This window comes from Macrotis lagotis, chromosome 7, assembly GCF_037893015.1.
Source record: "Macrotis lagotis isolate mMagLag1 chromosome 7, bilby.v1.9.chrom.fasta, whole genome shotgun sequence".
Taxonomy (NCBI): Eukaryota; Metazoa; Chordata; class Mammalia; order Peramelemorphia; family Peramelidae; genus Macrotis; species Macrotis lagotis.
The window spans coordinates 203200665-203224370 of NC_133664.1; the positions used below are offsets into that span (position 1 = coordinate 203200665).

The 23706-nt window shown below is 34.3% G+C and overlaps 1 protein-coding gene across 1 annotated transcript in view; it reads left to right on the forward strand.

The window, feature by feature from the left end:
* GRIN2B (glutamate ionotropic receptor NMDA type subunit 2B) overlaps positions 1-23706 on the forward strand; it is a 446579-nt gene that overhangs the window by 253429 nt on the left and 169444 nt on the right. The window contains exon 3 of the mRNA XM_074194545.1: positions 19549-19663. Within this exon, the coding sequence (XP_074050646.1) occupies positions 19549-19663 (115 nt within the window). The remainder of the gene's footprint in view (positions 1-19548; positions 19664-23706) is intronic.

Sequence of the window (23706 nt, forward strand, 5' to 3'; positions counted from 1 at the left end):
CACATTCTTTATTATAAGTCCATCACAAAAGCTACTTCCATATTTTTCCACCGTTGCTGTTGCTGATCACAATTCGCTCCATCTGTACCTCCCCACTACCATATTCTCTATTTTCTCTCTCCTTTCACTCTGTCACTCTTCTAAAATGTGCTGTCAAGTACCTGAATGGTGGAGCAGACTGATCACTACTGGCCCTGGGGCCAAGAGGTGCTGAGTCCACATACCACCCCTGAGGCCCAGCAACCACCTGGCCCTGTGGTCCCGAACAGGCCACCAATTCCAGCCCCTTGCAAGAAAATGTGTTATAATTGACCACTCTACCCTATGATCCACTCTCTCCTCCATCACCCACATCCCCCCCCTTCTCCCAGTCCTCCTTCTCTCCTTTTTACTCTAGATGTCTACCCTATTTCCTCTCCGAATCACCTCTGATGAAAGCGAAGGTTCCCTCATTCCCCTTTGCCTTTCTCCCCTTCCATATCATTGCAATAACTCATTGCAATAAAAAATATATCTTTTATAGGAAATATCTTAACCTATTCCACCTCTCCTTTTTCTTACTCCCAGTACATTTCCCTTATAGCCATTGACTCCATTTTCACAATATATTATATCTTCAAATTCAGCTCTCTCCTGTGCTTCATCTATGTAAGCTCCTTCTACCTGCTCTATTAACTGAGAAGGTTCATATGAGTATTATCAGTATCATTTTTCTGTGCAGGAATACATGCAGTTCATCATCATTAAGTCCCTCATATTTTACCCTTCTCCACGCTTTATGCTTCACCTGAGTCTTGTATTTGAAGGCAAAACTTTCTGTTCAGTTGATTTTTTTAAATGATAGTTTTCAATTATAATTGGCATTCCAACCCTTTAATAGCTTGTTCTAAAATTTTATAAGGAATCAAATTTAGGCTCACTGGTCTACAGTTTACAGATTCCATACTAAGTTCTTTTTTTTTTGGAATGGATATTTGTATTTCCCTGGGGCTTTGACACTTCTTATCTTCCCCAAGTTCTTTCAAAGATCTTTAACTGTTTCAGCCTTCATATCTGCTCATTCTTTAACTACTTAGGATACTGTTTGTTAGGATATGGTGACTTGACTTTCTGAGGTAAGCTAAATGTTTATTTTCTCTTCACATATAGTTCTTTCTACTTTATGCTAAGTTTTTGTATTCTTTCTACTTCAAAGATGAATGTCATTGGAAAAGAAAGCATGAAATAATAATTAAGTAGTTCAATCATCTCCTTGCCTTCTATAATATTCCCATTTACTAGGAGTGATAGTCCTCTATTCGTTTTTGATTTTTCCTCTTCCCTCAACAATTTTTTTCTTCTCCTTTTTTATCACCTATCTTAACCTCAAGTCAGATAGTTTTCATTTTTTTCTTTATAAGACTACTTGTTTTTGTGTCTTCAGAATTTTATTCTATAATAGTCCTCATCCCTCTTAGGCCAGCATCCTCTGAAAATTATTGTTATATTGAATCTTACAATTTTCTGAAATTACCTTTTAAGTCATGAAATATTTTAGACCATTAACAACTTTCTTCTTTTTTGTGCATAAAAGGACTCTCCTTGAATATTTTCCTCTTGTAAATTAGTCTTCCTTTGTTGAATTTGGCATTGTCTCTAGTTTCAGGTTTGTCAGATTTTTGTATACAGTTTTCTTCTTTAGTCTGTCCTTTTTCATTTTAAAACTATCTTGATAAAATATCATACAAATATATTTATACCCACCCTTGTTAAGTATGCTCTATGCCTAGCCAAGAATCTATCATTCCTCTATTGAAAGAAATACTTTGACTATAGTATTCATAGAAGTTTTCATTGTTCAGGTTCCCAATATGTGACTGATGGATTCTTTATTTTTCTACCTTTCCTTCTACTCCTAGTGGCTCTAAACAGCTATTTATTATGATTTTTTAAATATGATGTCCAGAATTAATTTTTTTTGGCTTTCAGGTAATTTCATAGCTCTCAAATTTTCTCTCCTCAATTATTTTTCCAATTTTATTGTTTTTGTTATTGTAATTTTTTAGCCTTTTCACTTAATGCATTTCTTGTTTTCTGATGAATATATAGTGTTTGATCTATTCAATTTTTCAGAGTTATTTTCTTGGGTCTAGAGTCAGGAAGTTCATTTGTTCAGTCATTTTAATATCTTTTGAATGAATCTTCTTTCAACCATCTGGAGTGTGAAAGCAACTGTATCTATTTTGTTTAAATTAATCTAGAAAGACTGAAAAGTAAGCTGACATCTAGAGGGAAATTATATTTTTCACTAGTAATTCCCCCCAACCTCACTCCTCCTTGGAATCTTTCTGGGGGCTCTTAAGTCTCATCCCTGTTATCCTAAGATTTCTCTGAATGAGGTGGAATTTGGTAGAAGCAACTTTTCCAAGAATATCACCATTTATAATAAGGATTAGGATGAGGTTTGGAAGCAAAATATGAAAAGGATTGCTTTACTAGAAATATGTCAATTAGTTTCTTTACTAATTCTTTGGAGCATCTCCTGTTCTTGATTTTTTTAAATGACAGCTAAAAGAGAATTTATTTTCCCTAGGTGATTGTTCTACTTTAAAACCCCTTTTCTACTCCTTCTCCCATTGGTTATTGGATCTTGAGTTATTTTGGCAGTTCTTTGTACATGTAATACGGTTACCATGGAAATATTACTCAGCTCTCTGTTGCATTTTCTCTTTGTGTGTGTGTCTTCCTTTCTTTCTCTCTTCTTTTTTCTTTATCTCTCCAGTTGTCATGGAAGCCATCATCCACTAAGAATTCTGGAAATCTTTCTCTTTACTTGCAAAATCCAGGAAGTATATTTTTAACTTCATATAATTAAAGAAGTAAAGTTTTGGTCATGAAGGAAGAAAGTTGCCATAAGCACTGAATCTCCTCAAAGTTAAATAAGAATGCTTAGTTATTTGATAGAAATCAGATAAGTGTCAATCTTCATTATGTAGTTCTTTCAGATGATTCTGAATAATGACTGACTTTTGTTTACTTACATTGTCTCACTTGATCTTCACACTAGTCCAGTGAAGGAAGTAATCCAGACATAGCTAATTCCTCCTTTTGCAGGTAAGAAAGCTGAGAATGAGAAATTAAGTTCATATCAGTGGCAACTAGTCCATGTCAGTGGCAACAAAGTTCTTCACGACTCCCAGACCAGAACTCTTTTTGATCACTTTGCTGTGTCTTGGACAAAATTATTTACAATACAATACCTATCAATTTAAAACTTCAAACCTTTAACAAAAGAGTAGTAAACACTTTCTAGACAAAATATTTTTATTTGCATCTAGGTCCCTTTACTTTTTGGTGGGATATGCAAAGCACATATCCAGAACCATGGTCAACTGTCAATTACTTTCAGGTAAAATTAAAGAGTTTTAGACCTTAGAAAATGCCCTTTATGTTTTACCTCTAATGATCTGCAGAATCCCTCTTCTGCCACCCAAGTCCCTGGTCCAACAGGAGTTCAATAGTCATGCCAAATCTAAGAGAACTCTTAATGTGAATATTTAAATAATCATACAAGCACGCTTGTAGCTAGAAATACAGGAGAAAAGAGCCTTTGTTCCCATGAAGAATTTTTATCACTCTACCAGAAATAAGAAAATGTAGGATAATGACTTTCTTTAGTATGAAATTTTTCTGGCTATTTTTTTTTTTTGCTCCTCAACCTTTCAATATTTGGGTTCTGTCTAATATTCATTCAACATTTACTTTTTAAGTATCTATTTTGTTCCTGTGCCAAAGAGATAAAAGGTAAAAAAAAAAAAACAGATAACGGGTCCCTGCCCTCAGGAAATTATTCATTTTATATTCAGTCTATGAGTGAAACAACATACATACATAATTATAATTAGAATACATAAATAAAATGAATGCAAAATAATTTCAGAAGACTACTAGCTACTGGAAAGATCATGAAACAACTCAGGAGGAAAGCCTTTGATAGTTTTAATAGTGACTGAGAATTCCCAGAAGGTAAAACTTCAAGCAAAGGAGAGATAGATGAATATCCTTAAGAGCAGGTGTGATGTGACCCTCAAAGCCCATTCATGGAGCTCACATAGTGTAACTGAAAAATGAAGGAATGGGTAAGTGCATGTGCTAACACTGTAACATCACAAACCAGTTTAACCCTTAACTAACCTTTCTCAAAGTTTTTTTCGTTTTGCAAGGCAATGGGGTTAAATGGCTTGTCCAAAGCTACACAGCAAGGTAATTATTAAGTGACTAAGGCTGGATTTGAACTCAGTTACTCCTGACTCCAGTACCAGTGTTCTACCCACTGGGCAACCTAGCCACCCCTTAAATTTTTTTTTTTTAACAAAAGATATACATTTAGGAATTAGGATCTTTGTGTTAAATTGCTACATGACTCATTGTAATTGCAACAGACAACTTTGAATGTAGCATTAATTACTATTTTGTCATAGGCCTTTTAGACTTTATTTCAAGATTTTAAGAATATACCATTTGCATTTCAATATATTTGCTATTCTCAGTTGACATCAATATGCCTACAACCTTGCAAATAGAATATATAGAGCTGCAATCAAGTATGCAACATAAAGAACAATTTATTTGTTTCTTTATTGGAATTTTTGAAGTTGTACCTGCTTAAAGAAAAATGTCTAGCATTTCACATACCTGTACTGTTTATGTGTCTCTTTTGGGGACTCCTATATTTGTGAGCAATTTTTTTACCTTATAAAGCAAACAGAAAATAAAAATAGAACAAAATTTCAGATAAGCATCTTGAAAATATTCTTTGTATAACTACAACCCCCATTAAACCAGATATAGATGGACTAGTATTTTAAAAAAAAGCAGGCTCAGTGTTCACATTAAAAATGGCATGTTCTTATTTTTTTAAAAGTAAATGTTTTATTTTTATACTCATTATATTATATTTTATTACATTATTATACTGTCATTGCTAATATGGATTACATTATAGTCAGAAATATTAAATTCCATATGAAACCATTGATAAATTTTTTCTTGGATGAAACAGACCAGAAGAGAGCTAAAAGGTTGGTTACAAATACATCAGTCTGGCTGAAGTGTGGAGTATATAATTAAAAGGAATATATAGTAGGCATGGAGAAGATAATTTGGTGATAGATTGGATAGAACTTTAAAATGCTAAACTGAGGAGTTTTTACTTTAGGCTAGAGGCAATCTGGAACAAATCAAGTTGTATGTAATGTGTGTTTTTATGTTCCTAAGCCATCAAGGTGATTGCCATCTGTAAAAAGTATGAAACAAAGCCAATATTACGTATAGGTGTGTGTGTATGTGTATATATATATATATATATATATATATATATATATATATATAATTGCAGACCTTAAGGCCTTGAAGCTGGGGGGGGGGTAATGATTTGAGGAGACACAAAAGGAAAACGTGAAAGATAGAAAAGGGTATTGTTCTTATTATTCATTTCCTATGGATTACTTTTCCTCTATTAGATAGGGTATTTGAGACTCAATCACAATATCAAAAATAATATTTTATTACTTTTGTTGTAGTTTGCCCAGACAGATCCTAGATGCCCTGTTCCAAACCAAAAAAGCTTTTTCTATTCTAAGAAAGGTAAAATAGATATTTTAATCCTTGTTTTCTGTTTCTAATATGGAATACAGAAATTTACCTCTTTCTTAACTAAATTGCACTCAGAACATGATCTGAGCATTAATTCCTTTGCAAAGCCATATTAGCATTGCTACCTCTTGACTTCCTCAAATTTTCTTCTAAAGTATATCCAGTCTATTTCTATAATTTTTTTGATGAGAACCTTTGAAAGATTTACTACCCCTAATAACTAATGTTCTTTTATTAGGCTAAGGACACTACCTTCTGACTGTCTTGGTAAAAGTTCATTAACCTTAGTCCTTCTTTTTTGGGAGTAGGAACAGCAGCAGGAATATTATTCTGTACCTACTCAGGGCAAAAATATGACTGTCAAATCAATTCATATTTAGGGTAATAAGCCATGAGATGAATATAACTCTACAAGATAAGAAACTATATGGCATTGCTACTGATTAAAAAGTAAAAATTCTGCCAATCATATGGTTGTTTTGTATATAGAATGCCAATCACTTCAATTGATCTTTTGTACACACAGTTTACTGATTTTTAAAACCAAATTGACTTGCTGCTATAAGTGCAACTCCCAAGAGCAAACATTTCCTTCTCCATTTATCATTACTGATAAAAGAGGTACTTTTACCTAGAATAAAAGGATAAAATCACAGAGAAAATAACAGTCACAGGTAGTCTTGAGGTTTTATATAGAACAGAGCTGGGAAATTGAAAATAAATAGGGAAATCAAAGTTACTAAAGGTTTGGGGTTAGCTTAAAGCACATCTTTAATGATAGTGAGAAGATCAAAGAACAGTTCTGGAAATACAAAATTGAAGTTCGGGAGAGGTCAGGGCTAAAAATTTAAGATCTATACCTTGTACCATATATATTTGAAGTCCTGAGAATGAAATTAAACTCTGAAGCAGTAGGTGTAAGATGAATAGAGAGTTGAAGTGTATCCTTATATAGGTGGAGGCAAAATGAAGTGAAGTGAGCAAGGAGACAAGAGAGTAATAGTATGCCATAATTAAAAAAAATGGAATGACAAGGAAGATATCAACTATATCAAATACTGCAGAAAGATTCAAGAGAAAAGATTGATTTTGGAATTTGATTGGTTTTCTTTGGATCTTTTAGAAAGAACACAGTGTCAATAGACTAGAAAGTAAAGAAATAGATTATGATATGGGTAGCTTATGGTTAAAAATAGAGGTAATAAATCCAAAGTATTTACTGGAGAATTTTGGCAGATATGAAAAACAAATAAGTTTCCACATGAAAATGGTCAGTTCTCTTTATGGTTGGAAAAGAGTTGATGGTTTAAATTCAAAGTGATTTCAGAGACATTAAAAGAGTATGTTTCCATGGAAACATAAATCTACAGAAGGAGAAAAAGAACTGGGATCTCCTGACAAAGAAAAAAAGAGCAGAATCAAAACCCCCACACAGGACTGCAGAGATTATTATATGTTCCTTTTAACTAAGTCCCTTGTGAGGGTACATTTAGGGTTCATAGACCTTGTCTTCTTGTGAATAAAGGACGAAATGATTCAAGTAAGATAAACTGAATCTGACTTTTCCTTGAAATTCTTAATGATCAAGGACCCTTTTCAGAAATTTGAAGGTTTTTCAATGGGTGACATTTCCCTTTTATTTTTCCCCACATTTATTCCTCTTAAATTCTCTTTACTGGCTGAAACTGGAAACAAAATTTCCCAATGCTATGAGACAGAAACATTTATACAACCAGAGCTTAAATCCAAAATGTGCCTTTTGTCTGATGATCTATTTGCTTGTGTGACCACTAACTCCTGCTTACAAATCTTATTTGCACTTCACAAACCCTCTCTCCTTTAACATACAAATATCACACACACACACACATGTAGCTAAAATGACATTCACTCAGGATCATACCTTCCCTTCAAAAATCTGCACTCTATGAATGAATGCTTTCATCCTACACTGTTTCTAAAATCTTCATTCAGGACTATCCCTCCACTAATTGTATCCCAAGAAACCTTCCTTATCAAAAGTTGCCCTTTCAGGATTTGCCTACCTAATTTGTTAATAAATCAATTAATAAACATTCATTAAACAATTACCATGTGATAGTCACTGTTTGAAGGGCTGGGATTACAATGATAAAAATGAGAGTCCCTGTCCTGAAAAAATTTACATTCTATAAGATATAATCTTTACTTATAAAATTATATATACATTCTATAATATAAATACAAGACAACTTGGGAATGGAGAGGACTTAGCAGCTGGAGAATTAGAAAAAGCTAAATGTAGAAGATAGTATTTAAGTTGAACCCGGTAGAAAACCAGGAATCCCAAGAGACAGGCATTCCTTTGAAGACAAAAGGCTTTGAAGGCTGCAGAATTTCCAGAAGGCTCAGAATAAAGAGTGAACAGATATAAAGAGATATTGGAGGACAGGGAGAGATGGTTGAAATAAATGAGAAAATAAGTAGCAAGGATTGGAAAATGGGTTTTGCATTTCAGTAGTCTAGATTTTAGTGGCATAGAGATGAACAGAGTAAGAAGGAATTTGGCTTTCTTCTTTATTAGAAATCAAGAACTTTCCTAGAGATGTCTGTTACTAGTTCCCAAGATACATATTCTCTGAGGTTAATGGATCATTTCAGAACCAATACTTTTATCTGCTTTGCATCATACCATCAATCTCTGGCCGTATTTTCACATACCCATAAATAGATTCTAATATAATTTTTTGACACATCTTCCCTAGAGACCTATTATTCTTCTAGGAATCTCTTTATGGCCATTCATCTAGAAGGAAAAAATGAAATGACTTTTCTTTACTAGGAATAATTTCTCCAGAATTCCTACCTCAAATTTTATCCCTCTCTACCTCAGAACACTAACTCCTGCCTTCCCCTTTCCAGGAATATCTTTTCTTGGAACATGTAGCTACCTATCCTTCCTGTGTCTGGATTACTACATATGCCACCTTAGTATTTGGACACTTTAGGGAATAATGAAACCCCTGATTTCATTCAGAAGCTTTCCCAACACTCAAACATTAAGTTAACTCACATGGTCAGTTGGAGGCAAGAAGGGCATGTCAGTTGGAGGCAAGAAGGGCATGTTTCCAAATACCTATATCCTACAACATGTCATCTTATTAATTTTGCCTCCCTTTCTCTACCCATTTTTACCTTCATGGGATCACCAACTTTTAGTTTCAAAAGAAAGCTTAGCAGCTATTTAATCCTACCCATACTCCCCAACAAAATGCCCTCTACTACATACTGGATAGATCATCCAGAATTTTTCTTGAGGATTTCTAATGAGGAACTTATCATGCTCGGTCTACTAGTAGATAATCTAAACTTTTAGTAAGCTTTACCCTATATCAAGCCTAAATCTGTCTCTATAATCTCCACCCATGACATTTGGCTTTGGTTTCTATGGTCAAACAAAATTCCCCTTCTGTATGGCAAAAAAATGTGGGGAATTGTCTGTCCCATTGTCTTTAGTATTCTCTTTTCAGGCTAAAGATCCTCATTGTTTCCTCCCCTAGGACTGAAAGTCATTGTGGTCCTCAGAACTAAGTATATTTCTCCAGAGATAGCCTTCACCATGGCAGTATATCTTTCTGTGTCCTCTATAATCCAACCAGCACTACTGACTGGGTGTTTACATATCATCGGTGGGGTGATAGTACAGAATATTAATAAGTCAACAGGCAAGAATCACTTACTAAGCTCTATTCTATTGTGTACCAGGTGCTGTACTAAGATACAGATAAAAAGATATATGTGTGTATACATGTATATATATACATATCTGCATATATCATATATATATATGTATATATATATATATACACATAAAGGAAGCTAACAAAACAACTGAAAAGCAGAAAAATGTAAGCTAATTTCAGAGGGGGAAACTCCTAGGAAAGTATTTATGTTTTACTTTAGCTGTAGCTTGGAATAATCAAAAATTCTGTGTTGAAAATATGGGAGAAAGTGATTCTAGGCATGGGGGGATCATTGAAGAGATGAAGTACCATTTGGGAAAAAGAGAGAATGCCAGTTTGGCTAGATTTCAGAGCACAAGAGAATCAAGAATGAAAAATGAGGATATAGAAAAGGTTAGCCATAGGAATCGAAAGTCCTTAGAAGCTAAATGTAAGAGTTGATGGGATATATATCCTAGAGGAAATAGCCATTAGAATTTTTTGAATAGGGAAATGATATGATCATCTGTGCTTAAGGAAAAAAATCTTAGTCTAAATACATGAAGAATAGACTGAGATAATGAGAGACTTAAATCAGAAAGACCAATTCAGAACTTATTTTGTTTGAGTACTGAAGGTCAGAGGTTAGAAGGAGTGGTTGAAGGAAAGGAAGGGTCAAATGTAGGAAAAGGAAAGAGGAAGCAAAGATGGAGGCCAGGGAAAGATCTAAAAGTTCCACCTTGATATCTAATAGGTCTTCCACTAAAGCCAACTATTTAGAAAGGAACAAAGGTATAATTGGGTGTTATTTTAATTAGAATTATGCTGAAAGTGAGGGTCAAATCTTTTGATAACTCTCAGTGTGCATCTGGGAACTAAAAATGATAGAGGAAAGGCAGGACTATGCTTAGTAAATGCAATTAAACAGTAATGAAGAAGTTGAAATATATAAGCTAAATACAGTCTATTCTTTTGGAATTTTTGCTTATTGAAACCACTGTCTAGAAGATATGATCACTTGTACCGGGAAACTTTCCAATATATTCAGTGTTCAATTTGTGAAATAGGAAGAGAATTTTAATACTGTGGTATAGAAAAAAATTTTTTTTTCTTTAAGTACAGCACTTAAATACACACAGTTGACTTTGGGTTTTTTGTTTAGTTTAGTTTTTGGTTTTAAACAACTTTACATGTTCACATTTCTTAGCCTGGTCCTGCTATCCTGGGCTGCTGCCAGTAATACATCTGTTGCCTTTGATACTCTGCCAGATCTTGACAGGAAAAATGCCTAGGGCTTGTGGGGCATGGAGATAGGATAGATTCACTTTCTCACTATAAAGTTCAATGCAGTTGCCTGGTTGAGAAATAGGTTTTGATACTAAGCATATTGGATTAATGTGGCATTAACAAGGCAGCAAAGTTAGTTCTCTAAGGGATATCATGATTTAGAAGAAGGGAGAATTGTGTAATATTCTCATAGACCTCTGAGAGGTCAGGTGAAAAGACATTTGGAGAATTCCTCTATCCAGGCATGGAGGAACATTCTTCCTATGGAGGAGGATGAGGTTGGTGGATCACTTGAGCTTGGGAATTCTGAGCTACAGTAAGACTGCAACTGAAAGTCTATTTGTCACCAGAAAGTAAGATTTTTGAAGAGCTACCTATGGAGATGCTTGCTGTCCAGGGTGAGAAATGGAGCAAGCTCCCATTACTAATCAGTAATGGGTTTGGGTCCATGAGAATCCACCACATTTCCTGTCTAAATCTTGAGCAAGTTATTTTGCCCATAATATATAAAATATTATGACCGATTAACTCCCCATTTCGGAGAACTCCAATGAAATTAAATGTAACTCAAAAAAAGAAATTAAATGTAGCTATAACCATTAATGTTAGGAAAAGCAATGAATACCATTCTGCCAACACAGAATTCTCTAAGATGGAGGAGAAAAGTATTTTATCAGTAGGTGAAGTAGAGATATCAAGTTTCCTTCACCCAGTATTACTTATGCCATCATGATCATATTTCCCAATCAACATTTATTATATACATGTTTTGGACAAGCATGTCATTGCCAAGGTTGAATTTCCCTACAAGACAATCAGGAATTTACCTCTAGAAAACCCAAAGAAAATCTGGTTTGTAGGGAAAATAAACAAACAAGCAAATAAATAAATATACATGCATATATATAATACATACACACATATATACACACACACATATATAGGTGGAAATATATATATATATATATATATATATACATGTGGAAATGTATATGTATGTATGTATGTGTCTATCTATATATCTTGGAAAAATCATAATTCTCTAAACCTTAAATAGGGAGGGTGGGTTTCATTTGGGGACAAATGAAATAATATATCTAAAAAAATAATTTTGAAAGCCATAAATTGGTTTTTGGTGATTATTACTCTCTTAACACATTTCTAGTGGGATAGAATTAGACTTCTATCAAACTTTGTGATCTGAAATCATATAAATCTGTTCTACTTCTTTTCCAGAGAAAGTGAACTATGTCTGGGTGAATAGGGAATCAATCTACCAATTAAGCCACATTTATTCACTTTGCCAGGCAATGGAAATGCAAATACAATAAACAAAGCAATGCCTTTTTACAAGGAGCTTATATTCCAACCAGGGATATAACAAATAAGCATATAAGTACATATTCAAAATAAATATAAAAATAATAAATTATTATGTGAGATGGACATTATGGGAGATAGATTAAGGTTTTTCTAGCAATACTGCCATTGCTCAAAATATATTTAGAACTCTTAAATGGCATGTTTAATCAATATCCACTGTGCTTATTGTGCACTAGGATACAATTGAAGACTGAGGCAATCATTGCTTTGAAACTATTCAGTGGTAGCAAATCTTAGACTACAGTTCAGGTCAAGATGAAAGGCTCTATAGATCTTCATATTATAAAGGTAGATTTGATTTTTGAAAACCACTAAAATTCATTCAGAATCATCTCTGCTGAAAGGTGAATGATCAAATAGATGAATGTTTTTGGCAAGCAACAATGTTTTATTATAAAATAATGGATAGGACAACCTTACACAGCTTTGGAGCTGTTTCTGAATACCATTCCAAAGAGAAATAGGAGCAACATTTTAGACAATTTTAACAAAATTGGAATAATATACAGTTTCTCAAGGTTACTACTTTATAATTATTATTATTATTATTATTATTATTATTTTAGATTTTTCAAGGCAGTGGGGTTAAGTGGCTTGCCCAAGGCCACACAGCTAGGTAATTATTAAGGGTCTGAGGCTGAATTTGAACTCAGGTAACTTCTGACTCCAAGGCCAGTGGTCTATCCACTGCATCACCTAGCCGCCCCTCAAGGTTACTACTTTAAAGGGATCAAACCTGATTTAGATGTATAGCTCTGGCATGTTTGTTAAAGACATTAAGTCATACACCCCAAAATAGGCTCTAAACAATATTTATTAGAAGAAACTTCCTGGACTTATTATAGAATGAATTATTATTAATAATGATATTAATTAGTAACAATTAATTTTAATATTTAGATGTAATTAATAATAAATGAGTTAATATTAGCATGACAGAACAATCCGTTTTTAAAAATAGGCTTGAAGAATAATGAACTCAAAAGAAATATGTATTATGATAGACTAGGTGAATCTTGCTAAAACACATCCCAGATTTTGTCCTTATTTTGCTTAAAAATATTTAATGGATCTTCATTGCCTACCAAATAAAACTTCCTTATCCTAGTTTTGAAGGATTTCTATCCTCTGTCCTCAATCTACCCTTCCAGATTACATGTCTTCCATGCCTACATGTAGGCCAATTCACCCAAACTGGAACATTTGTTCCTAAATGAGACCCTGTGGTTTCCTACATCCAGGTCTTCACTATTGCTATCCTTTCTTTGCAGAATTCCATTGCTCCATCCCTCACCCCCCAATTCATTGGATTAGACATTTAAAATATAGCCAGTTTTCAAGACTCAATTCCTGTTAATTTTTTCAAAAATCACAGTAGCATTTCATTTGAATGAATGCTCTCATGTCACTCATTGCATTTTGCCTTAAGTATGGTTATTTTACACTTGTTTTATGTTCCTTTTCACCCTACTTTGTAGATTATAAATTCTCCAAGACTGTGATTCTCCAATCCTCAGTCTTCTCTCATCTCACTTCCTTAGCACCTGTCAAAATCTGTTCAGGGGGATTTATTAAGTTAAATTGAAAAGGAGGATTTTTGGGGGTTTTTGTTTGTTTTGCTACTCTGTTCTTGATTTATATCTCTGAAGTCAACTATTGGTTGATCATGAAAAAAAGGTTTGTGAGTTTCCAGACAGACACTGGACCATAGAGAGAGTGACCCAAAGGCCTTTACTCTCTTCTGACTGGGGAACCACTTCAGACAACCAAGAAAAGACTAGGTTTTGACAACTTGATTATGTGGGTATGAAGGCTTCCTAGAATTGTACCACTTTAAGTTTGTGGATTGAGACAAGGGAAAAGAGGCTTTTTACTGACTTCTGATGATCAATATCTTTACTTAAAATGAATTAAAGAGCTCCCATTTGTTTACTTGACTTCCACTCCCTGGAGTCCCCTTCCCCTTCAAATCAGGCAACTACTTTTATCTGATAATATCATCTTTACCTTTCCAGTTTTTTTTAATGGATTCATCTCTTTTAGGCAGCACCAGACATGAGACTTAGAAGCACATTTCATGTGAACATGTTGCTAATCATTATTCATTTCTTGGGTAGTTGTGGTAAAGGAGCATTAATTATTGTTAGCACAGTTGTATTAATGCAATTGTAATGAGTACCCCTTTGGGAATTCTTCAGTGAGGAATGTGCTAATTATCAGCTCATAACAGCCAACAGTGAAATGGGGTGGGGATTGGGGTGCAGGTGGCAGGGAGGATTTCACTGGTACACCTCTCAATTGCTTACATAGTTCTTCCTAATCTGAACATGTGTGCTACTATGAGAGTTTTAATATATTCTCTTGGCTATGCTTGATTACTTTGGGACCCAACTTTATGAAACTTTCCCCCAAGCTATATATGAGTATCAGCTCATTGGGTATAGCTGACTTGAACCTTCTCCCCATTTCCTCCAAGGTTTTATGAGGAAGGTACCTCTCAGAAATACAAAATTTCTGAATTAAAAGAGATCTCAGACATTATCTAGGCTGACAATACCTGAACAGGTGTCTTTTCTACAAGGTAATTTATTACACTATTTATTCAGTTAGCTTTTAAATAATGCTTTAAGTATTGCAAATCATTTTACAAATATTAGTTCATTTTATCCTTATGACTCTATCCACTGTGCCACCTAGCTGCCCCATGTACCACCTAACTGCCCTGGTAGGAACTATTATTATGATGATTTTACAGTTAAAGAAACTAAAGTGAACAAAGGCTAAGTGACTTGCCCATGGTTTGAATTCAGGTCTTCTTGATGCTGGATACAATATTCTATCTACCTACTTAACTCACATTGATAAATTGTCATCTAACTTCTGCTGGAAAAACTGTCAAGGAAGGATTTACTACATCCTGAAGAAGAGCTTTCTATTTTTCCTAACTAGTTGCCAGGGAGATTTTCTTGCATCAAGCTTGAAATTTTCCTTTTGCCATTTTATCCATTACTATTCAATATGTCCCCTTAAGATAAACAGATTGTTTATTTCATAGTCTATGAAAGCTTTTCAAATGCTTTATGTCTCTCCCTCCTTTCCATAATCTCCCAGTTCCTTTAACTGGTCCTCATAGCATGAGATCAAAGCCTTCAAAATCCTGATTACCCTTTTCTGCATAATCTCTGGTTTATCAATAGCCTTCCTAGAATGTAATATTGATAACTGATCACAACACCAGAGAAAAGAAATCAATCTGATCATCAAGAATTATATTTTAAAGTGTTTACCATGTGTCAGTCACTGTGTACCAGTATAATACAAAAAAGATACAGTTCCTGCCTTCAAATAGCTTTCATTCTCTAATCTGTATATAGAGATAGAGATAGAGATGATAGAGATATATAAAAAATAGGGACTGGGTCTATAATTTATGTTGGCAATTCCCAGTGAGGAACTACTTCTACCAAGGCAGATTGGCAATTTTTTGGCAATGCTAAATCCTTGGTGCATTAAGAGACTTGACCAGGGGCAGCTAGGTGGCGTAGTGGATAAAGCACCTGCCCTGGAGTCAGGAGTACCTGGGTTCAAATCCAGTCTCAGACATTTAATAATTACCTAGCTGTGTGGCCTTGGGCAAGCCACTTAACCCTGTTTGCCTTGCAAAAAAAAAGAGAGAGACTTGACCAGTATCATATAAACAAAATATGGTAGAAGCAGGACATGAATAGAGATTTCCCTTAATATAGATTAGCTCTCTATCTACTACATCATGCTCCCCTCCCAATAATAATGATGATGGTTGCTGGCTCTTATATAGCACTTTAAGATTTGTAAAGCACTTCGCAAATATTCTATCATTTCATCCTCACAACAGACAGGTAAAGTAGATGCTTTTTAGAAGAAAGAAATATTAGCACCTGTCAAAGTGAGAGGGAAGACAAAAAAGACCTCTGCTGTGGCCATAGTGTTTGATCTGACTTCTCCAGGTGTTTACTTACTAAACTCTATTTCTTAAGTTCTAAGTCAGGAAATACATTTGGGTCGTTAGAAGAGGGGGAGCACCTTCTTTTCTACAGTGAAAGCTGTAGCCATTTTCTTACTTGTTAAAAAATTTGAATTCTTTTTTTAAAGAAACATCAAATACAACTAGTTCTATTTTTCTACATTTCAGGTCCTTGATCCTTGCTCTTCTTCCTTCTTTCTTAAATCATCCTTCCTTGAACCAACATCTACTACAAATTGTTAGGTCATTGTTTCCTACCTATGCTTACTCTAAAATCTTTTAAATCTGCTTTCCTAAAATTCACTATACATCTCAGACTCAGTCTGATGTTTGTCTCCCCTTTCACAAACTGATATAGTTGATCACTCTGAAGTTCTATACTAAGATTTCAATAATCAGTTCCTAGTTAATCAGAATTAAGTGGAAATTAGTTTCCATTATTAGATTAAATATTAAGGAAAATTATCCATTTATAATGAGCCTCTTCCTTACAAAGCATCCATCTCTCAAGATATCTCCAATTCCTGGAATGCTCAATTTACTGTATCTCTTAAAATCCCTAGTACCCTCAGAAGGTCAGGTCAAGCTCCATGCTTATTTATCCTTTGATATATCCCAGATCCAGATTCCATCTACATATGCCTTCTTGACTTCTATTTATGTGCAACTGAATGAAATTGGTGGAAGGCATATATCCATGTGGATGTTACAAATAAATGTTATCTAATTTCAAGTGGACCCTCAAAGCAGTGAGGAAATCTTATTCTTCTCTAATTGATTCCTTATTTCCCATAGTGACTCTTGCAAACCTCTTCTTTCCTCAAACCTCTTCTGTCTCCCCATTCTGCTCTCCTCTCAGTTGAGGCTCTTGACTCTTACTTTACTGAGAAAAGTAAAACCAGTTGGCATGTACTCCCTCTTCTCCCCTTGTATTCATTTAAAAACCCATGACATCACCTCCCACTCTCTCCTTTCTTCCACTCTGCTAATTAGGTAGCTCTTCTTCTTGTATAGACCAACCCTCTCTGCATGCACACTTGATCCTATCCCTTTCTGAATTCCCCAGTAAATTTTCCTGTCAGTCACCACCCTTTCCCCCAACCTTTAATCTTTCTCAATATTCTAATTTTTCCCTCCACTATCTTCAAACATGCGCCAGTCTCTATCTTTAAAAACTAGACTCTATCTATCTAAACTGTCACCTGGTATCTCTTCTCCTTTTCTTAGCTAAACTCCTAGTTGGTTGACTTTACTTCTCCCCTCCTTACTCCCTAACCCTTTCTAATTTGACTTCTCACCTAATCATTCAACTAAAATTGCTCTGTCTGAACTGTTTAATCTAAAGGCATTTTTTTCTCAGATTGCAATCTTTTTCACTTCTCTGTCACATTAGAAACTCCTAATAATTTTTTCTTCCTACATACACATTTCTCTTTGAGTTTTCATGGTCTGAGTCTCTCCTAGTTGTATTTTCTCAAAAGTTATACCCTAGGCTCTTATCTCTTTCTATGTTTTTTCTCTTAATGGTATCATCTTCTAAGATTTAATTGTCATATCTATGCTGATGACTTACGTTCTATACTTCCAACACAGTCTCTCCCCTGAGTTTCAGTTCCACAACCCCAACTACCATTTGACCTTTCAAATTGGATTTCCTGGTGACATCATCTCAAACTCAAAAGGTCCAAAACAAAATCTTTCCCCTACACTCATCTCTCTCTTTATTCTTGTCAAAGTCCTCACTATCCTTCCAGTCGCCTCAGTTTGTAACTTTTGCTTTATCCTTGACCCTTCAATCTCTTACCTTAAATATAGTCAATAAATTTTGCCATTTTTCCTTAACATCTTTGAAAATTATCCCTTTCTCTCTCTGTTAATATTTTAACCTGAAGAGTTCAGGTTCTCACCTCCTGTCACCTAGACTATTGTGATATTTTCATACAGTTACCAAGCTGATTTTCCTAAATTTTAGATCTGAGCATGCCACCCCCTTAATTGAACACCCTGAAGTAACTTCTTATTGCTTCTAGGATAAGAAATAAACTCTATGACTTTTAAAGTTCTTCACAATATGACCCTAACTTAGTTCAACCTTCTTACATGATACAAATCTGTCAACCTGGTCATTTCTCCATTTGAGATTCATGGTATCTATTTTCTATCTCCCTATCTTTAGACTGCACTTCTACCATGACTGAAAAACATTCCCTCCTCACCTCCATCTCATTAAATCTCTCACTTCCCTCAGAAAACCTCTAGTACCACCTTCTATATGGTATCTTTTCAGATTTCCCATAACTTCTGGTCATTTTAATCCCTAATTAACTTGTATTTTAAAAATATTTTTTCAAAAATATTATATATATTGTGCATTATTTATGTACATAAATGCATATATATATATATATATATATATATAATATATATACTTTCTGAGGAAAGGGATTATTTCATTCCTGTCTTTGTAATCTCAGAGTTTATCACAATGTCTGCTACATAGTAGGTACTTAATAAATACTTGTTGATTGATTGGTCTGTTGATGTGCTCTATCAAAGAACTGAGGATGCATATATATATATATATATATATATATATGTATATATATTTGAATCTTCATGAATTACGGATGTCAGTTCTCTTTAGAAGATCCTTAGAAAGCATTTTCCTTCTTCCAGTTCTCTTTTTTTTTAACTAATTTCATAGATGCTCCATAATTTTGCTCTCAAATCCCCTTTGCTTTTGTCTCCTCAGTATCTGTCAACCCTCATGCTATGGTAAGGTTGAAAGTACAGGTTGAAATAGATTTCCTCTGGAATCTCTCTCAACTCTGAGACTGAATTCTGGGAAGTGATCTACAACTCTATGAAGAATTGAGGGTTTCAGGTCTCTAATTTTCCAGAAAAAACCTAAGCAAATTTGTCTCATGTCTGACATCTGACCAATTGCCAACAGAACTGGCAAAGCTGAAATCTATGAAATTTGTTCTGGGGACTCCTCACCATTTATGACCTTTCAATTCATGCTTAATTAACATAAAGCACAATGTTCATGAAAAATTTATTATTAAAGATGTATCAGATTAACCCTGATGGATATTTTATTTGATTCAACAGCATTTATGAATGCTAGATTTCATGTAGCATGGTCATTTGTTCACAATTTTTTAAAAAGAGAGTTCTTTTGGCATTCATTTTCCCTACATTTGCCTTTCTATCTTCTAGTTTTCATTTTTTTTCTTTACTTTCATTTTTCCTTCCCCTAACCTCTTGTAATTTTACTGTATAGCCTGTCTGTTTCTTGTATTTCATCTTTATTTTCTTATTTATTCTTTTGTTTTGAAACTTTTTTTCTTTCTTGATATATATTCACTTTAGCTCCCTAGCAGATAAGAGTTGGAGAGGCAATACATAAGGTTGTTATAACTATTTCTGATAAAACTGTGTCCATGCTTAATTTTCTTTCTCTCTCTCTCTCTCTCTCTCTCTCTCTCTCTCTCTCTCTCTCTCTCTCTCTCTCTCTCTCTCTTTTTATCTTCCTAGGTATCTAATCAATGTCACTTTTGAGGGGAGGAATCTATCCTTCAGCGAGGATGGCTACCAGATGCACCCCAAACTGGTGATAATCCTTCTGACCAAGGAGAGAAAATGGGAGAGGGTAGGACATATCTTTGGTAATTTTCAGACTAAGGGAGAGAGGAGAGGATGTAAGATGGGTAGAAGAAAACCACTGACAATCTTTTACTCAATTCATTTCCTGGATTCATTTTGCAGAAGAATTTTGATATCTTTGATAGCATATTTTTTTACAAATTAGTTTCTTCATGGTGCCCTTATCTTGATTTTCACAAGATGCTATTGATTCTAAATGGGTTACCTTCATTTTTGGTTCTGCTCCTAGCTTAGCTTTGAACTAATTTTTAGTAGATTATATATGTGTATGTATGTATGTGTGTATATATATATATCATAATTAATATGATGGTAGAAATCTTGTCTCCCTCATATAAGATGGAGAACATCTTATGTACTCAGCTTGCAGCCACTTAATAAGAACAGTCATGAGATCAGGTAGGCTAGGGAGTTGATTACTTGCCATGATGTTACAATTAAAGATTCATTCTTCTGAATCATACTTATGGTAGTTCGCTAGTCCTGAAGGCAAATGAAAATAGCAGTAAATCTTCCACTGATATTTGAAAAAAAATTATAACAGCTAATTGAGAGTGAGGGCCCTGGCTTGCTCTTCTATATCTGAGAGGACATTCTTGAAGTATTCCCTCAGTAAAAAAACAAATGGCCCCATATCATAATCAGTCCTCTGTGTTACCTAGATAGATGAACTGAACATAATGAGTAATAAGCAGAAGTCAGGATCCTAGCTTTCAAATGAAATATTCTTACTACTCACTGAAGTCACTTGTCTCTTAGCTACAATTATCTATTATCTTTGGCATTCTAATGGCTATTGTGATAACATTTCCCCTCAAAAGGCTCATCTTTCTCCATTCTTATTTTCCTCTTAATCCAGCTACTTTTAATTAAAGCTGAAGATGGAATAATTCAAAATGTTTTGTAGAATCCAGATATGTAAAAAAGATATTTTTTATGAGGAATTAGTGTTACTGAGACAATGTGAATATATTAAAATGCTTCCAGCAGGTTATTTTCAAAGACTTTATCTTCTACAATGTTTTGGTACTCCTATTACCTTCAGTTTTATGGGAATCCAATAAATTCAATAAATTCAGATTGAGTGCCTATTATATCTAAAGCACCTTGCTTGGTCCTAGGGATCTAAAAATGAAAAATGAAAAATTACACCTCATCTCTTTTGCATTATCAACTCTTCCCTACCACTAGTTCCCCTCTATCTAGTTCTAAGAAAACAAATAGACAAAATCAGTTTTGATCTTTCTATTATCTCTTGTACCACTTTTCCCTTCAATACCAAACTTAATAAAAGTCTTCATTCATGATACTCTCATTTAATCATTACCCTATTACTAACTAAAGCTTTGAAAACTTATTTCTCTTACAACATATCCCACTGAAATATGTCTCTCAAGACCATTCATGAGTTGATTGACAAATTCAATATCCTTTTTTGTATATCCTCTTCCTTTTTCAATCTCTGCATGGAGATTGCACTGGTCAATGAGGCAGGAGACCTGATCCCAACTCTATTGTGACAGAATGATCGACTTATATGATTTATATAGTAAATTTCTTTCTGAGTATCTCAAGTTGCATGTTTTTAAAATGAGGGAGATTGATATAGATGACTAAGGACATTCACAGTCTAAAAATCTATGTTTTGATTTTTTCATGATTTTTTAAAAATTATCATTCCTATGTTTCTCTTCTGACTTATCTCCTAATTTGTCACCCTCCTTTTTTTCTGTCTTCTTAAAAGAAGTCAATTCTCTAAGATTCTGTAATTGACAATTTTCTCTCTCTACTCCAGTATTCTCTGGGAGACACAATAAACTATAGCTCTGCCTTTTCTGCTGAGCTCCATACATGGATTGCTTATTGGGTTATATATATCGTTGGATTTTATATACATATATATATATATATATATATATATATATATATATTTTTTTTATATATATTTGCATCCAACATGCTCAGCTCAGAATGTCCCAAACTGAAATCTGACCCTCTGTTTCCTAATCTGCAAAATGAGAGGGTTGGAGTAGACCATTGGTGAACTCCCTTCCACCTTTAATTTTCTGCAGTTTTGAAATTCATATAATGGAGGAATAAAGTAAAAGGTATAAAAGGTATAAAACAGGAAAAGATAAGGTGTTCTATGGAGACGTCAAAGTTGTTTGTTTAGATAATTATCTGTACATGCTGAAAAGATCTAATTTATTTATTTAATTTAATTTAATTTTTTTTTTTTTTTTTAGTTTTTTCACAAGGCAATGGGGTTAAGTGATTTGCCCAAGGCCACACAGCTAGGTAATTATTAAGTGTCTGAGACCGGATTTGAACCCAGGTACTCCTGACTCCAAAGCTAGTGCTTTATCTACTATGCCACCTAGCCACCCTGGAAAGATCTAATTTGCCAGCTATTTCGTTCTTTTCCTGAAAAAATGAAATATAACAGGAGTTATGCTAAGAAGAGTTATTTAGCGAGGTCATATGTTCCCCAAATTTGGAGTGAGATTCTAGCTATGCTGTATTCACATACTTTAAAATCTCCAGAATGGTGAAGAGCCTTCTGGGTGAGAAAGAATCTAGTCCACTGTTTTGCATATGAAGTACAATACCACCGAATGAAATGTATTTTGTGAAACATTACCATATATTTGTAAAAATTCTCATTCTTCAATACCATAATCATGTCCATCTGCTTCATTTAGAGAATTCTGTGATACAGTCAATTAGTCACTTAAGACTACATTTTTTGAGCTATTAGAGAATGGTGGAGAGCTAAATAAAAATAAAGAAAATGCTAAATAAGAATTGAGATTCTATTTTTTACAAGGCAATGGGGTTAAGTGACTTGCCCAAGGTCACAAAGTTAAGTAAGTATTAAGTGTCTGAGGTCACATTTGAGCTCAGAGTCCTGGGCTGGTATTCTATACACTGTACCACCTAGCTGCCCCCAAGAATTGAGATTCTTTAAGAGATTTGGGCAAGTTTCTTTGACATGTGGGACTGTTTAAGAGAGATGACAGCTAGGTGGCATAGAGATGAGAGAAGGACAAAAGAAAGACATCAGTAAAAAATCTAAACTTCGGCATTTCCTAGTTCTCTGACCTTGGAGAAGTTACTTAACATGTTTGTCTCAGTTTCTTCAACTATAAAATGAAGATAATTATAGTGCCATCCTCCCAATGCTCTTGTGAAGATCAAATGAGATAAAAATTGTAAAGTATTTAGCACAGTGCCTGGGAAATATTATAAGAATGCTATTTAATTATTGCTAACCAACAAACTAATAATGCTGTGTATGTAACTGTCTGTAAGAATTTCTAACTTTAGATTTAATGGAAGGGGGAAGGGTGGCCAGAAAACTATTTTTTAGTAGAGTCAGTACTATTTTCAAGAATGCAGAAAATACCCAAAAAGTGTTTAGTGTTCTGAGACTTGATCACAACCTTTCTTGGTTTGCTCAACTGCTACTGCTCTGTGTTTCCATTTCATCATCCCTAAAATGTGGAAAATAAAACTGAAATGTAGGAGGGGTGTGTTCTAAGTAATAACTTTGAGAAATTATGATGGTGCATTCTGAAGATGAAAGACATAAACACGGCTTAAATAGAGCAGTCTAGGTCAAAATTCAAGGGGACTGTGTATGATGCAAATCTCTCTACACTTTCTCTATACCTTATCACAAAAGAGCTTAGAATCCTCATACTTCATGAAATTTTGTCCCTTTTAGGGAGGAATGTCCTCATTTGTGGTATTGTAAATTTTAGAATCCTCCTTCATTTATTCCGATGTCATGGATATAAAGCACAATGAATGACCTCAAGTCCAGTCTCAATGTGACATCCCCTAGGATAAGGATATGATGTGTAGGAGTCAATCTGTATCTCTTAGAAGTAATGCTCTGAAGCAGTAGAACCCACTGCTCCTTTCCTCCCCTAAAAGCAAAATAAAAAACAAAAAGCCTGCTTATACTATTTGAAATAGTAAGATTTAGACTGTTCAGTGCTAGAGAGTTTTAACCCACTTCTTGTA